Raw genomic sequence first — 16434 nt, 5'->3', positions numbered from 1 at the left:
TAAAGTATCTAACAACTCTGAATACTTGCTAGAATAGAAAAGTAGGGCAAAAACTGAATATTTAAACTAAAATAGCCTGTAATACAGTAATACGTTCAGTATCAAGCGCCAGAGGAGCCTTCAGTTTATCCCTCACTTTTCAAAAATTATTCCCACTTTCTTTGTACCAAAAAGGGCTTTAAAGGACTCTTTTATCTGAAATGTTACCCATAAAAGGGGATATCTCCTCACAAATAGATGATTGACAGCCAATACTCAAGAAAACTATCAGAAGAGTATGTTTATCAAGTGTAGTAAAACATGGTCATTCAGTGAAGCAAACATGTAGAAAGTAAAGATGGTTTTGCCTTAGCACAGGAGTGTAAATGGATGTGCCAGGCTTTGCATTTTCTATTCCAAAAGTTGATACAACTGATACCTCTCTGGGTTGTGGGAGGGTGGATTTTATTGGATAAAAATTGGGTATTTTAACAAGGCTCATGATGCCCAAGTTGTTCCTTAACGTTTCTGCCATTCCAGAAAATGCCAAAAAAAAAAAAAAGCCCACACCAAAAGGGATGTAGGAAGTTGCATGTTGTGCCCTGGCCTTGATACTGTATATGCAAATATTTTGGATCAAAATTGTATAGCTAGAAAGTCCACCTGTTATTTAATTTGAAGGATAATTCAAGTACCAAATAAAGTAATAGAAGGGTATGAACAGCAATACGTGAAAAATATAATTAAGGCCTATGTCAAAAGCAATCTGAAGGGGAGAACAAAATGATACTCTTTCATGGGCTGCCACATTATTTTACTGAGGAAGGGAGAAAAATGGACCATGATGAAAAGGAACTGAAGTCCTAATATTTTCATTAATGAATCTCTATCTTTATTTCAGCCTTTGACCAGCATAAGGTAAGACAAAAAACATTAACTACATAATAATAGGAACAACCTATGTTTAACAGCCATAAAAATGGTAAGTATGAAGTTACAAAGTAATAGCATGGATATTATAACAACCATAAAACTAAAACCTCCAGATTGCTATAGAATTGTCATCAAAATTTAATTAGAAGTAAAGATTCAACTCTTGACTATGACACAATAAATATGGTAAAGAACCATGTACAGTATATTGTTAAAAGGTAATAAGCAGTTTTCATCAATGAAAATGTGAGGCTCCACATAAGTCCTTTAAATACTTCATGTCCACTTTATGCTATTTAAAAAGTATTCTGGGTGACTCATAATCCAAGGAAAGGAAATGAGGGAAGAACCCAAGAGATAACTAGTTTTGCACACAAAGTTTACTTCCAGATCAACTTTACTACTCAATACTTGTGGTTTCATCTAATTTAGTACAAAAATGGTTTTTTCCTGGAAGAAATTTGGGATATGCAGTATAGAAATCAATTACTCAGTAGCAGTACAATGATCTTAAGCAGTTTGTGTCCTGTTTCTCTCTTCCAAAGAAAAGGTCCAAATTCTTCATTTTCAGAATAATGGAGGATTTACCTTATTCTCAGCCAGGGCTTGTTTAGCAAGATACTGTTCTCGCTTCACCTTTATTGCCACTGCTTCTGGGATGTCTGGTACCATCATATCAATCATACGTGCAATGAAAAAAACCACATGCTGGGAAAAGAGGTAAAAGAAAGTAAGTAGGAGGAATGTATTCTGAGTGGAGAGCAGGCTGGGCAGAAAATAAATGGAAATCTCTTGCATATAGAAACATGATAACCCCAGCTAGACATGATAGTCTGCAGAAAGTTTATGATTTCCATTAAGCCAGGGAATATCACAATTGATAGGGATCTCCCTAGAAAATAATTGTTGCTTGTGAACTTTGTATTGCCTGTTTATTGGTTTGGCAGGTTTTGGTGATGGTTCTTTTTTAATGTGGGAACATTTTGTAGTGGATGCGCATTCTCTCAGTATCACCAATTTGGCTTCCACAAAATTACAGAATTTCTGGTATTCAAGAACCCGTAGTACTTTTATCAGTAATACAAAAATTTTAGTGCTACTTCCTTTCCAATAGCATAGCTTGTACCATAATTTTGATGTATTTTATGTCCAAATAATTTCTTCAGTTTCAAAACAGCAGGATTTTCCTTCAAGCAATCTAAGCTATGCTGTATGACTCATTTTTAACATACCAATGCCAACTCAAGGAAGAAACAAAGCTACAAATGGGATTTTTAAATGTGCTAAACTTTGTAGTGGCCAGCATATGGTCTCTAAGAAACAAGTATATGGAAAGTAGCACCCTGAGGACATTAGAAGTGCAATGTACCTCAAACACAATTATGAAGCCAAGTCGGATTGCCAGTAGATTCCAATAAGATAGTGAATACCTGCCATTTTGTTCTCTGTAGGCTCGGTACCTGTGGAGATAAAAGCTTCAAAATCCATGCTAAGTAGCAATCCAGTGATCAGCTTAGCAATCACAAGTTTTCCACACTAATTTCTGATGTCTCTTGCTGCCAATTTCTATGTCACCAAATCCTCTTTAGTTGAACTAACCCAAGCGAAAGATAATGCAGTAAGTTCTGTCTGCTATTCTGTGAATTAATATAAGGCAGTGTCTCTTGTCTACTTGATTATGAGCAAAGAAAGAGTCAGCCAAAGAACTGCATTTCCATGGTTGCACTGCTGTGCAAACTTTTCTAGGAATAAAGTGCAGTTAACACATTTGGGGCTTCCTTTAAAGTAAATACACGTAGTGAAGGACTAGATATTTTCATATGTTTGGCAACTCCAGAGTAAAGCTTAAATTGATGTATACTACTACTTTACACACAGGCAATTTAGTTCTAATAGGTTGTTTTTGAGATCCACCCTCAAATCATGTTTAAACAGCTACCCTTATCAGTTACAAGAGTGGGAGATCCCACCTGCATGTGACATTGTGCTCCAAGACAAAAGATTTAGGGGCATAGGCCAGGGTGAAGTCAACATAGCCCTGTAGATTGCTAGCACGTGTGTACTGGTAATAGAGCCGAGGAAGAAAGTCGGAAGTGAAGGCAATCAGGAAGGCCTGAAAGAAGAACATGTTTAGGTTTTTTTTTTTATGTTGTTTAAGTGACACACACAACTCTTGCATCTAACTCTTACTCTTGGTACACTATGTACTTATTTTCAGCAACAGTCATAGGAACATAAGCAGCCTCATACTAGACTAGATAATTGATCATCTAGTCACTGCTGTTTACATAGCTTTGCCCAACCTGGTGCTCACTCCCTGTATTGGGACCATATACTAGAATTTCCATTCAGGATATCCAACAGGAATTCTGGAAGTGTAGTCCCAATTTAGAGAGACACACCAAGAGGCACTTCTCTTGGGGATGTTTCTGCCTCCCACACAGCATCCCCTCACCAAGACACCAGCTAACCCAGCTCTACATTCCTCCAACAACCAACCAGCCCATTCCATAGTGATAAATTATCAGTAAGCTGCAGCACCTTCCCTTTACTACTGATATTTCAATACCTCTTATTTGGAACTGTAAGCCAATTCTGTCACCAAAAAACCCCCAAAACCTGGATCATTCTGAGTTCACCTTAAATCCTCATCTGCTTTGGAAACAGGAAACTACTTACATTGTACAACTCAAGTCAATTTAAGCATCTTTGAACTGTAAATTCAGTGTAATCCAATTATAGTATTTCTAGGATGGAGCTGCTGTGCTTGTACAACTGTCTGTTGATTGCTTACCCTATACACCAGTATAACTCACATTGCTAATAACTGCAAAGTGTGTGATGACCTCCAGGATATGAAACCAGATGCCAATGCCTTGGGCCCGCTCTGTAACTGGGCGTCGATATTCACAAACAAACTTCTGAGCATCCAAACGAATTTCCACCCAGTTGTTGAGTAAAGCAAAAAGAGGGGCCAGGGGGCAGGCAGCAACAAAGATAGTAATAAAGCCAAATTGCAGAACTGAAAAGGAATAAAACATTTTAATTTTAAAAGGTTGAAGGAAGAAACCTCACCCAAGAAGTAATTTAGAGGGATCCAGAATGAGAATTCAGCCAGAAGCAGGGCTGAAAATGCTCTTTCTGAAGCCCTGGATAGCAATTGTTCTTTTTTCACTAGAATGCACACCCTTTAATTTGGATAAAATGAATGGCCTTTAATCTCACATGTTTTAAGCTGATTGGTGAACCTACTAATACAAAGGTGTCCAGCCCAAAGAAATTCCACACACTGCCTGGAATATTCACATATATTGCTTGAAAATATTGGTGAAACTATCTAATAGAGCTTTTCATAGTCTCTCACACCACTTTTCCATTTGTTGGAACTATATTCCACCATTTAGATGACTAAAAGTTCCAGATCTTACTACATGAAGGGGGATTCGTGAGACTTCCTTCCTCACACTCCACCCACTAATTTCTCCCTGTATCCCAGGGCTTTTTTTCCCTTCACTGTTCTTCCCTTCTAATCCTTGCTATCTTTCAACCCTTCCAAGAATACACATACTCATCCCCCTTCCATTATCAAGCAACAGCATTAGAGATTTTCAGAGAACTATTCTTAGTTTCCCATTCCCCCAGATGAGTCATACCCATTTCCAAGTATTCATTGAAGAGCCCATCATAGGGCAGCAGTTTATAATCACTCTCCCAGAGTGGCTTTGTGAAGTTTTCTTGGCCTGCCTTACTGCCTTCACAGAGATCTCGCTTGTGCCACCATGTTTTCAACTTCCTATGAAGAACAAAAGAATGTAGTTACTAGAACATCTAGGGTAATCTCCTTTTTCAGGTAGGGAGGGATAATTAATACCTGGATGCATCTAGATAAGGCATATTTTTATTTGTGCCCTATTACTGAGCCACAGGATAGCTTTTTTGAGCCTGGTGTCCTCCAAACATTGGATCATAATTCCCATTACCTCCAATCAACATAGTCATTCCCTTTGAGGCTAGTGTTAGCAGTGGTGCTTCAGCTTTAGTGGGGGCCTGGACTAGTGTATTCCAAGAACTTGTCCCACAAGTCTCACTCATCTAACTGCTCATTTTCTTTCTCTCCACCATGAGCTTGCCATCTTCAGCACCTATCTTAGAGTCTCTGTTGGGTCTTGAATCTCTGGCATGATCCAAATCTAGCAGCACCACTAGATGGGAGTTGTGGCCATGCTTGGTTAAGACAATATTAGGGTGGCTGGTTATGACTGAGTACACTCATGATCTTGGACTTAGAAGAGATGAACAACAGAAAAACAATAGCAACAGCAGCACTCTCCCTCTGATCTAGTGAAGGTGGGCACAACTTTCTCCTGCCTTTTCCACATACAGTCTCCATAGTACCTTTTCATCATGACCTGGCAGCAAAAATATAGCTAATACATCATGAAAATGACATATTTGTAGCAATACTGTAATTATTGTGTGGTAGCATTGGAATCATACAGGCTGATGCATCTATGGAAAAGCTGCTAATGCTGGGCAAGGTGAATGGAAAAAGAAGAGGCCAAGAGCATGTGAGGTGGCTAGACAGAGTACCAGAAGCTAAAGGATGCACCTACAAGAATTGCATAATGTGGCAAGACATAGGATAACTTTTATCCGTGGTCACAAGGAGTAAGTACAGCTCAATGGAACAGAAGAAACAAAATATAAATATTATGAACATTAAATTGAGACATTTCTTCGCTGCACCCTGATTGACAAAATTACAGCTTCTGGTAAGGAGGCAGCCCTCTGAATGCTGAAGACTATCTCATACAGTAATTTTTAAGTACATATAAGCAGTCCAAATTTTCTCCCGGTTAAGCTGACAAGAACAAACATATTGCCCTGGTTCACCTCTAAAGCTGAACCAAAACCAATAAAAGTACATTTTATTCTCCATTTATGGATGTGGTAGACATCAGGAACGCTTGCTACTACTCATACCAGTGTTTGCCCTATTCACAGATTGTATTTGTCAATGTTTGCATGTATTCAAAAATTATGTCTTGGCATAAATGCAAAACATTATTTTGTGAAGCAATTGTAATAGTCAAAGTAACTAGGGACCAGCCTCTTTTCCCCCACACTCTTGCATTTCTACCAAACATGAGTTTGCTAGATTTTATAGGGTTTGTGACTGCAGGCAGTCTCCAGATCTCTGTCTATAGCTCCCATATCCAACGACATCTCTGAATTTCAATGGTATGATTGCAAAAAAATCAAGGGTAGAGTTTCTTGACATTTTAAGGCAGGAAATAATACAAAAATTGTTAGGTAAATCTAAAACAGGCTTAACAGAGAGCATTTCCACACACTCACCAGACTTGTTCTCAGACCTGCTGCAGTATTTTTGTTCTATTAGGCAAGTTTTTTTAATACTATGCTCCTCCTTTGATCAAGCCAGACAGCTGCAAAAAATGGCAACTCTGTCCTCATTCTTCTCTCACTGGGTTTGTTTTTTAGAGTGAGTTTAAAAAAGAGCTCCTGCTCAACCAGCCACTGTGGAAAGGGGCTGGCAAAGCCATCTCTCAGAACAGCTGGATAGTGACAAGATATCACTGCTTTGACTATAGGAATGAATGGGTAATCCCTGGAACTGGGAAGCAGGATGAGGTAGGAATTCTTGTCAGCGGAAAACTGCCTGCTCCGTAGATCCAAGGAAATATTGCAAAACTACTTGCAGTGCTCCCTATGGAGCAGGAGTTGAGCCAATAGTTAATTGCTTCAGCTTTCTAAAAGTCCAGTGGTTATATTTGGAAGGAACTGGAGTTTTTTCAAAAAACGGAAATGAAAGCCCATCTTCCAAAATGTGCAATGATGCAGCACCTGATTGATTGATTGATTGATTGATTGATTTATATGCTGCCCGTCTCCCCCAGAGGGTCGCAATATATTGCAATGCTGGGGCCTCCATCCTCTCCATGTTAATTGCAGCCCCAGTTTGCCCACCCCGCTTTGTACAAGCACGTTGATTGCAATGAATAGATAGCAAAAGTATCAAGTCAGAGCACAGCACTCACGGGATGAGGATTTCTTGGATGTTGTTAATTATTTGCTTTCCCACCATGATGACAAGGAGCTCCTGAGCAAGTTCAATGAGGCAGCCACCTGGACCACACTGGACAAAATAGACAGAAACGTTTGGGTATGATTGGTTGCCTAATAGACAATGATTGATCTAGAATTCTTTAAAGTTTCATATATGGCATGCAGTAGGCATCCATTATCAATCACTCAATTCTGGGTACCGAAGCATCACACAACATTACGGTAGGTGGAGAATAAAGACTTCCTTGATGGAATATATCTACCAAGAAGGAAAACTTCAACAAACACAGAAAGCTTGAATGCTTTTCCTTAAAATGCTTTTCCCTGCAGGCTCCCAAGGTTACCACTTTTTCTGTTGCTGCTGGGAACTAGACTCAGTTCCCTCATTTCCTCAGGAAATACCACATACCACCATCATAGGATAATTACAAAAGGGGAGATCTCTTATAAATTTTATAAAGAAATAAGGAGTTATTAGGAAGAGAATTAACCATGAATATACTACTATAGTAAGGCTCTTATGTACAGATAAATTTATGTGAGTTCATACTTGGAACTGTACATACACAGTTCAGGTCACCACAGAGGTATAAGGGCCATAAAATGGCAACCAGAATGTTAGAGGAGAATGTATAGTTTGGAGCTTTTTGCTTAGAATGAAGGCAAAACATGGTAGAGATATGTAAAGCATTCCTGATGTGGCAAAGAGAGTCAGGCTGGAAAAAAGAAGTACTTTATACAATACATAGCTAATTAGTGGAATTCATGACCATCAAATGCAGTGACTAACCATTTTTTTTTATGGCAGCATTCACAGGCAACGGAACTATCTCCCTCTTGTCTGGTGAGCTTCCTAGATGCATCTGGTGAGACTCAGAATATTGCGGGGCTCTTCTAACATGTTTACAAATGCATGCTATGTTGTCAATATAGATAGAAGAGAGGGTTCTTTTAAGCTCTAAAGAAGACACCTCCTGCATTCCATTCCTTGGTCTAAGGCTAACACAGTCTTTCTGTGGAATGGTTGGGATCAGCCTATTCCTTAACAACTTTTTCTTTGTTTGCTTATTTGCAGAGCCACCTTGCAACCCAACCTATTTCACGTGGGTTGCCTAGGAATCTGCTGCCCCAGAACACATTTGTTCTGAACACATCCCGACACATTTGTTCTTTCAAGAACCCATCCCTTTTCCTCATCTCTTCGGAGATACTCACATCCTCATTGCGGATACCCAGTAATTTGTCATAGTGGCCTGGATAACCAACAAACCTGAAGGGGAAGAAGAAAAAGCACAAGGGCAGGAAATGAAAAATCTGGATTTGGCTTTTTTTAAACTGCTACTTTAAACTCCTATTCCCCCCTCCTCCAAGCAACTGTTTTTTTAAAGGCTACTGAGAGCCAGTTTGGTCTAGGGGTTAAGGCACCAGGCTAGAAACTGGGAGACTGAGTGTTCTAGTTCTGCTTTAGGCATGAAGCCAGCTGAGTGACCTTGAGCCAGTCAGTCTCTCTCAGCCCCAGGAAGAAGGCAATGGCAAGCCACTACTGAAGTCTTGCCAAGAAAACTGCAGGCAGTCACCAGAAGTCAAGACTGAGTTGAAGACACACAGGCACACAAATTGATTTACTGCTGCTTGAATGTAATGTTCAACTAGGGCCAAAGGCATCACCTTCCTCAGCTTGTATCCCTGTAGCGACTGAGCTTTATTGCTTTTAACTGTTCATTATATTGATACCAGATGCTAATATATTTGTTAGATGCAGCCTGCCTTGTTACACTCATTCAAGATTTACATTAGTATACTGTTTCTGAACAATAGATGGCAGCAGTTCTTCACTTTTTCCCATCTTTCTATCACTATTATGTAGATCCTGTAGAATTACAGTTCTAACATATTTAAGCATTGTTTTGAAACCTCCAGGTTAATAACACCTCTGATTTCCACTCAAGGAGCAAGCTGAGAGGTGTGGAACAAGACTAAATCTACATTTGCACAGACATTTATAGAGATCCTGCCTGTACCACCTCTAGGTTTTGAGAACCTCCCAATGGTCTAGCATACTGCAGGATGTGCTCCAGTTTTCCCACCAGCTCAGTAATCAGAATGATCAACTGGCTGGCAGGAATGAGAATGCTGGAGGGGAGACAAGTGCATTTTTCTCATGGAGGGCTCAGAATTGCTAGGACAAGGGAGGTCTAAGCTTCCTATCCTCTCTCTCTACCCTCTGCAATCCTGCCAGAAGGCAATGATAGGGGGGAAGCCTCCTCACTTTATTCTAAGTACTGGTTATCACCTTTAAAGCCCTTTACAGTACAGCACCAGGATATATCAGGCAACACCTTGCCAAAATTGAATCTGCCTGCTTGGTCTGGTCATTTAGAAAGGACCTGTTGTATATCCCCCTTCTCATGAGGTTCATGGAGCACAAGCCACACGACAAGCCTTTTCAGTGATGGCCCCCATTTAATGGAACACTCTCTTCCCTGCCCCAGGTAAATATGGTCCCTACAATATATTTCAAAAAGGTCAAAGCAGCAGCATTTCATCAAGTGTTTGGCTAGGTTAAATTAATGGCATCTTTGATGTACTTGTGTGTTTTACTATAGATTTTTACTCTGTGTGTGTGTGTGTGTGTGTGTTTTAAAAACTCTGTTATATCCTATGCAGAGTCTGTCAGGATTAGCATGGGCTAATAAATACAGCATACTATGCATAAATACATACAAACAAAGAATTCATATGGTTATTTCCAACATATGAAATATGCAATTTTAAATTATTGCATCCCTTCCTGCCCTGGAAGAAATACCTATCCAGCATGCTCTTTTTAAAATTAAAAACTTCCTTCCCTTCCTGCATCATATTAAAAGTTATTCTACAGTCTTCTTCAATATAATAGTACCAGGATGTGTTGAACTACAGCACCTACAAAACTTAGCATCCTGCTGTCTTGTACTACCAGGATTACAGATGTTGTAATCCAAATCAGGTACAGAAAGTTTCCTCTACTACATGCAGGGAAAAAAATGCTACAAAATAAGACTTACAAGGTGGGAAAGTATTGCATAAATGAAAGCGGGAAGCCGGGGTGTATTTCTGTTATATAAATATGTATTTCAAGCCTGACCACTACAAAGAAAATTGTTTCCACTATGGATTAGGAAAATTCCCAAAACAACTTACTTGCCCTTAAAGAAGGCAATGTAGATGGGAGAGGAATAGAAATTGATGAACTCAAAGACAAAGACTTTAAAAGTGAAGGCATCTTCAAACATGGTCTGGGTGCGATGCATCTCTGTGGCAGAAAAATGAATGTATCATTTAGAGTAGAGTTCATCATTCAAGTTTCTCTGAACCAAGATTCTGAATGATTCCTCAGTGTCATCACCTATCCTTATCAGTCTCCACATCACAGAATGTTAAGTGCATTGAAAAACACTTTCATGTTATTATATATTATGGCTGAGATGGCAAAACAAGTTGGAATAAGTTCTGATTAAAGCTCTTTTTTACATATTTCTTCAAAGCTTAAGTCTAACATATTGGGGGAGGGGTTGGAACATTCCCTTGATGTATGCAAATTGAATGCAGATATCTTTCAAGAGATACCTATATACAAGTAGATGTTCTTGATACTAGGATCTTAACTTAAAGTTCCCAGATGAAGCACCTATGTATGAGGAGTTGCACTGCATTAGTTCTGGGTAAGGACAAAGTACCTGCATATTGCTACAATGTTTATATGTGCAAAATGTATGTCATATATAATGCAATTAAGAATCTAGTCTAGAGATGATATTTACCTCAGAATTCACCACACAGAGAAAAAACAAGTTTTGCTGCAGATTACATTTTCTAACACAAGGACTATCAAATCTAGGTTGCAAAAATCCAGATGACCATTAAAGGCTGTTACCTAGAGGTAATCTGGATTTTTACAGCTTAGATCTGGTAGCCATACTAGCTCATTTTCCCCACATTTCAGGAAACAGATTACGGGAGGCTAGATAATGTAAAAGAAACTGTAAACTTTCCCTGGTTGACAGTAAATCAAACCACCACTAGCAGAACTACAAATGTTTTGGAGTCTCCTGAAATTGTGTATAAATTTCTAACAAATGTTTGGGCAATTCTGATGCTAATGAATGAAGGATTGTGGAATTCTTGGAGGTATGCTACAGTTCTTAGATAACTTTTTCAAACTGGAAATTTACTCCATTATAGGAACTTTTTTTTTTTTTTTTGCTTTAAAGCTGTTGGCAATAAATGCTTTTAATGCAGGACTCAAATTATAGGGGAGCAGAAGAAAATGCCCTCATTTTCCTTAAATCTCCTCAGCTACCGTCTTCCTATAATCCAAAGACTAGTTTTATGTTCTAGGACCAAAGAGATGGGGCTTGAAGCTGATGTCTTGCTTGAATATCCAATACGGTCTACTTACCCCACTTTGTAAGAAAAAGTGCCAGAGCAATGTAAATTTTTGAGAGGAGGAGGATGAAAATGAGATTAACTACTGAGCCCGTCAGGCTGGCAATACGAGAAGCCTAGGAGGAAAAAGGGAGTTAAGAAGGAAGTTCAAATGCAAATGAATCCATCAGCAAAACCAGCCCAAAAGGGATACAGGCATATAAGTCTCTTACCGAAGCTACAATTAGGAAATTTCCAGACTTGGATACGACTACAGCAATTATGGCCCGGTAAAGGATAATGGAAATCAGGAACATCATTACCACAACAATCTGCAGACAGAGTCAGGCAGAAGAAATAGTAGTAATGTGCATTTGTTGCCTCATTATTGCAAATAAGCGGTCACTGGCCCCAATCTAGCATTCTTCAGATGTGTTGGACTATAATTCCTGCCACCCACAGCTAATGAAGTGTGCTGTGATTGATGGATGAGTACCAGGTTGGGGAAGGCTATACTTGAATTTGGAACAAAAAATGTGATGTTTCTTAACCTCCATAAATGTTTCCTCTAAATAGGCAATTCATCTGTTCATGTAGATCCAAGATGTGAACACATAATATTAAGCCAAAGTAGATTTATTTTTAGCTTAGTTTGATTGCAAACACACATATTATGGCTTAGCATTATGTGCAAATCAAGCCATTGTGGTTTGTTCAATAAACCTTAGTTAACATCATGGCTCAGCATTATGTATCAACAGTTTATGGGTTGTTACTTACATTCACTAAGCCAAGGTTAATTTTAACCATGGATTGTTGAATAAATCATAGTGGTTGGATTTACAAGTATGTTTATATCTATGCTAAGTCCAAACCAGTCACATCACATTTTAGTGTTGCATGATGTATAATTGGATGAAGATGAAGACACTGAAATAATTTTTGCTAAAGATTTGGAAAGTAGAACTGTTCACTTGTCCATATATTTTCTTAATCATAATTAATGGCAGTTATTAATAGCAACTAGAAAAACTGTAAATAACAATTGTTAAACTTTCTAGCACAGGAGATATTCCAGACTAAATATAGCCAAATAGGTTTTTATCACTTAAATAGAATCACAACTTGAAGAATACCCTAAGACAGTGTTGTCCAAACTTGGCCACTTTAAGATGAGTGGACTTCAACTCCCAGAATTTCCCAGCCAGCATTTCCCATGCTGGCTGGGAAATTCTGGGAGTTGAAGTCCACTCATCTTAAAGTGGCCAAGTTTGGACAACACTGCCCCAAGAGGTCATTTAGAAAAATGAGAGTTGGACTTTTCCATGTCCTTCAATGGTTCTATAAAATGCATGAAAATTAAGAGGGGCAGCTAGGGTAATAGCACTTTGTCCCCAGATCATGCCTCAGATACTTCCTTTGACTACAGTAGTTCAAGAGAACAGGAACAACTGCTAGGCCTCCTTAATTCTCTGGCATGCATCTTTCAGATAATGGTTGCCCCCACAAGCTGCAAATTTTACATCCATATGTTCCTTGCCTGAAAGAAGATTGCTCTGCAAAAGAAATTATGATTCAATTGGCATAGCAGAAGGAGAAAGAGCTCATGTCTCAAGATTTTGCCTACTTGGGGTTTCCAACCTCCCTCACCATCATGATGATGACCATTGATCCAGCGATGATTCTATTGAATCGATTCCGCTTTGGGAAATAGGCCTCCTCCTGTCCAGTAATTGGATTTATAGTTGTCATGGGAGCCATGGCAGAGAACTGGGGTCGTGGACGTTCCTACAACAGGAGGAACATGAATATTCTATGCCAGTTTGGATTTTGAGTTATACTAGAAGTCCTCCAAATTCAGTACCTCAATATCCTCAAAGTCTGAACAGTCCCAGCGATATGTCAGGGTAGCATTCACTCGCTTCCAGTACTCAAGAAATGTGACTGCCCACAGAGACATGAAGATGCTGAAGAACACAGTGCCACCATGATCAAAGAGACGACCAGCCTGGAGGAAGAAGGGAGGGATTGCTGTTGTGCATGTGGCAAGATACTCAGACTGGGAAAGAGAAGTGAGTCAAGTGAGCAAAGCACTTGAATGCAGTGGCTGGACTCACACATTATGCCAACTCATTCTTTTAACCAAATGCTTGCTGAATAGCTGTGTTCAACACACTAAATTATTAAATTTGTTATACATTGGTTAGACTTACACAGTATGCTAAGTCCAAACCAAACTGCCACATTATGGCTTAGTTGATTGAATCCAGTTGGTGTCTTTCTAAACTACCACATACTTGTGTTCCTTCTATTCCTTATATCATATACACTCACTGTACATGGATAACAGAAATGGGCCTACAGTTGTTTGTAGTTTGGCCTCCAAAGCTACAAGTAAACTAAGTTACCTTATGCAGCAAAAACAGCTTGCAAATTGCCAGTGTTGATGCATATGTTAGAATTGCTAAATGGATGGAATCTAAATCATATTGTTTTGGAAGAGGTAGCTAAAAACACAGGCTTGTGGTAATTTTCTCCCATCTACAAATCATATTCAAAGAAGGGAGACTGAGAAAAAAATGATCCACAAGGATATAGCCTAACTGAATTTCAAGCATACCTGAAATCCAACATATTAGGAGGGAACCAGATTAGGAAAGACTGTTTAAACCAATCTCACATGAGCGTTGCTAATGTGAGCCCCCAATGAGAAGATGAAGAGGGAAAGGCATACAGGTTTGTTTATGGAGCGGCTATGCAACTTTAAAGTATGTGTGAAGACTATATATCTGCTTGAATGGGATAGTAGGAATATTGCCCCCCCCCCAAACAGAAATGCCACAAGAGTGAATGTAAAAACTACAGGAGTAAGTATGGCAGAGTTCTGACTAAAAGGTAAATAGATGACAATGATCAAGATTGCAAGATTGCACATTGCAAGAATTGCAATGTGGTTGCATCCCAGGGAGGAGTGTGCAGACCAGATTTTTGTTCTTCACCAGGTCAATGAAAAATATATGAATGTCAAAAAGGAAGTTGATTATACATTTGTTGATTTAGATAAAGTGTATGATAAAGTCATAACATTATGACCCCACCTGAAACATAGGGCAGATAGTAGACAGGTTCCAATAAGGGCAGACTTTGCAAAGTGGGCACATCTTGTATTTGTCATCACTGCTACAGATCTCCTGTCTAGTTCAGAAGAAGAGAAAAGAAAAATGGGAGAAAAAAAAAATTAGTATGGTACCAGATTCACACCCCTCCCCCAACATTTCTCTATTGTTTTTGCTTTGTGTTTCATGTTTTTTAGGGTTGGTTTTTTTTTTTTTTTTTGTAATTCTCAGATTCTAATCTGCTACTGAAAAATTTTTTGGTGAAAAAACAGGATAAAAATTTTGTAAACCAACACATCTGTCATTTATATATTGGGAAAGATATTTCCAATAAACTTTATAAATTTAAACAAAGGATAACTGATTAGTCAGTCATGCTGGTTGACGGAAAAGGTTGTCTGACGATCTCCTAAGAACAGAATAAAGAAAGGAGGAGCAAGGAAAATTTGCCACTTACGTTGGAATGTCATGAAACATCATAAAAATGCCAATTATGAAAACTAGTGTCCCCACTACAGCTGCTGGAAGAAGCCATGCTGTGTAGAAACCTAAAAGAAGAGAGGCAACAGCATATTCACACTCAGCAGAACCAATGCTGCCTTCCAACCCTGTGATTGAGAACCATCAACCTGCTCTCCAGAAAGTCTGAGCCCAGTTTGTGATATTTTACAGAACAGCAAAAATAGAACAACACATAGCAGGATGGGGCAACCAGGGGCTGCTTGTTAATAGCAAGTCAGTGGACACGTTTCTGACAACCCAGATACAGTGGTACCTCGGGTCACGAACACTTCTGTTCACGAACAATTCAGTTCACAAACAGCACCATTCGCAAAATTTTGCTTCCGTTCGCGAACTCCGCATCAGGTGACGAACAGGATCCGCGGCCATTTTCCCTGCTGTGACACGTGGTCATGTCTTCCTGGGGGGGGGACTCTCCCTCCAAGCAATAACCACCTCCCCACCTGCCTTCCTGTCCTCCACGCCAGAAGTCGTCTCGAGCAAGGTTAGTGTTCTCTCTCTTCGTACTGTACTGTACTGTACTTTGTTTCATATTTTTGTGGTTTAAAAAAAATATACATATGGTTCAGAACGGATTAACTGTATTTACATTGAACCTTATGGGAAAATTTGATTCGGGTTGCGACCAATTCGGGTCGCGACCAGAGTCACGGAATGAATTAAGTTCATGACCCGAGGTACCACTGTAGATTTCTAGCATCAGTACAGAATAAATGTCTCATAAGACAGAGAAATAATAGCAATTAGGTTTTTGCTGTGTTGTGGTAAACTCCTGCCTGGGACCGATCCAAGAAGAAGGAAGAAGAAATATTCCTTGAGGTGTGACTGATTAATTGTTATTGCTGGGATAGGCCCCCAGAGGCAGGGGTTCTCTTCTAAAACCATAGAGCAGCAAAGGCAAGATCTCAGGACCAAATGTGGAACCCAGAGTAATTGGGTCTCTTGGAACCATTCAGAAAATAGCAAGTGATAGTAGTGGCCAACCGGTCTGGCATCAATGTTCACTAAGGCATCCTTGCTTTTTCTTTATTTTAAAAATCATTTTAATGTCAGCTGACAAGTGGCAGGATGCATGTGACTGCAGATCTACACACAATAATTTTATTACCCTTTAAAAAAAAATGGTTCTTATTGTGAAGTAAATATGGTTAACATCAGGGCAGTAAAAAGAAACTCTACTTTATTCTTGCAGTCATAATAGTGCTGTGATTTAAATGAATTTAACATGTGAAAATGCAAATGCTTCCAGGTGTTCATCTAGACTGGCAAAACAGATTTTTTTATTGCTTGCATTTTAGGATATTTTCTATGCATATGCATGCCAGGACATGTTTTCTGTCATATCCCTCACTTAGTGTCATCTTTATTCCACCAATATTAAAGTAGTGTT

At 39.1% G+C, this 16434-nt stretch overlaps 1 protein-coding gene across 2 annotated transcripts in view; it reads right to left on the bottom strand.

Moving 5' to 3' along the window:
- The window catches only part of ANO7 (anoctamin 7), a 39974-nt gene that overhangs the window by 2066 nt on the left and 21474 nt on the right, over positions 1 to 16434 (bottom strand). For both annotated transcript variants that reach the window (XM_088132661.1, XM_007443014.4), the window contains 14 exons: positions 14980 to 15070; positions 14505 to 14601; positions 13271 to 13414; positions 13057 to 13194; positions 11640 to 11738; positions 11441 to 11543; positions 10183 to 10294; positions 8215 to 8269; positions 6972 to 7069; positions 4566 to 4705; positions 3729 to 3934; positions 2883 to 3025; positions 2282 to 2372; positions 1501 to 1620 (listed from right to left, as the gene is read on the bottom strand). In XM_088132661.1, the coding sequence (XP_087988787.1) occupies positions 1501 to 1620; positions 2282 to 2372; positions 2883 to 3025; positions 3729 to 3934; positions 4566 to 4705; positions 6972 to 7069; positions 8215 to 8269; positions 10183 to 10294; positions 11441 to 11543; positions 11640 to 11738; positions 13057 to 13194; positions 13271 to 13414; positions 14505 to 14601; positions 14980 to 15070 (1637 nt within the window). The remainder of the gene's footprint in view (positions 1 to 1500; positions 1621 to 2281; positions 2373 to 2882; positions 3026 to 3728; positions 3935 to 4565; positions 4706 to 6971; positions 7070 to 8214; positions 8270 to 10182; positions 10295 to 11440; positions 11544 to 11639; positions 11739 to 13056; positions 13195 to 13270; positions 13415 to 14504; positions 14602 to 14979; positions 15071 to 16434) is intronic.

Source organism: Python bivittatus, unplaced genomic scaffold, assembly GCF_059951505.1.
Source record: "Python bivittatus isolate LINGU-HERP-01145 unplaced genomic scaffold, Pbiv_v1 ctg000980_np1212, whole genome shotgun sequence".
NCBI classification, from domain to species: Eukaryota; Metazoa; Chordata; class Lepidosauria; order Squamata; family Pythonidae; genus Python; species Python bivittatus.
This window is presented reverse-complemented; position numbering and strand designations above follow the sequence as displayed.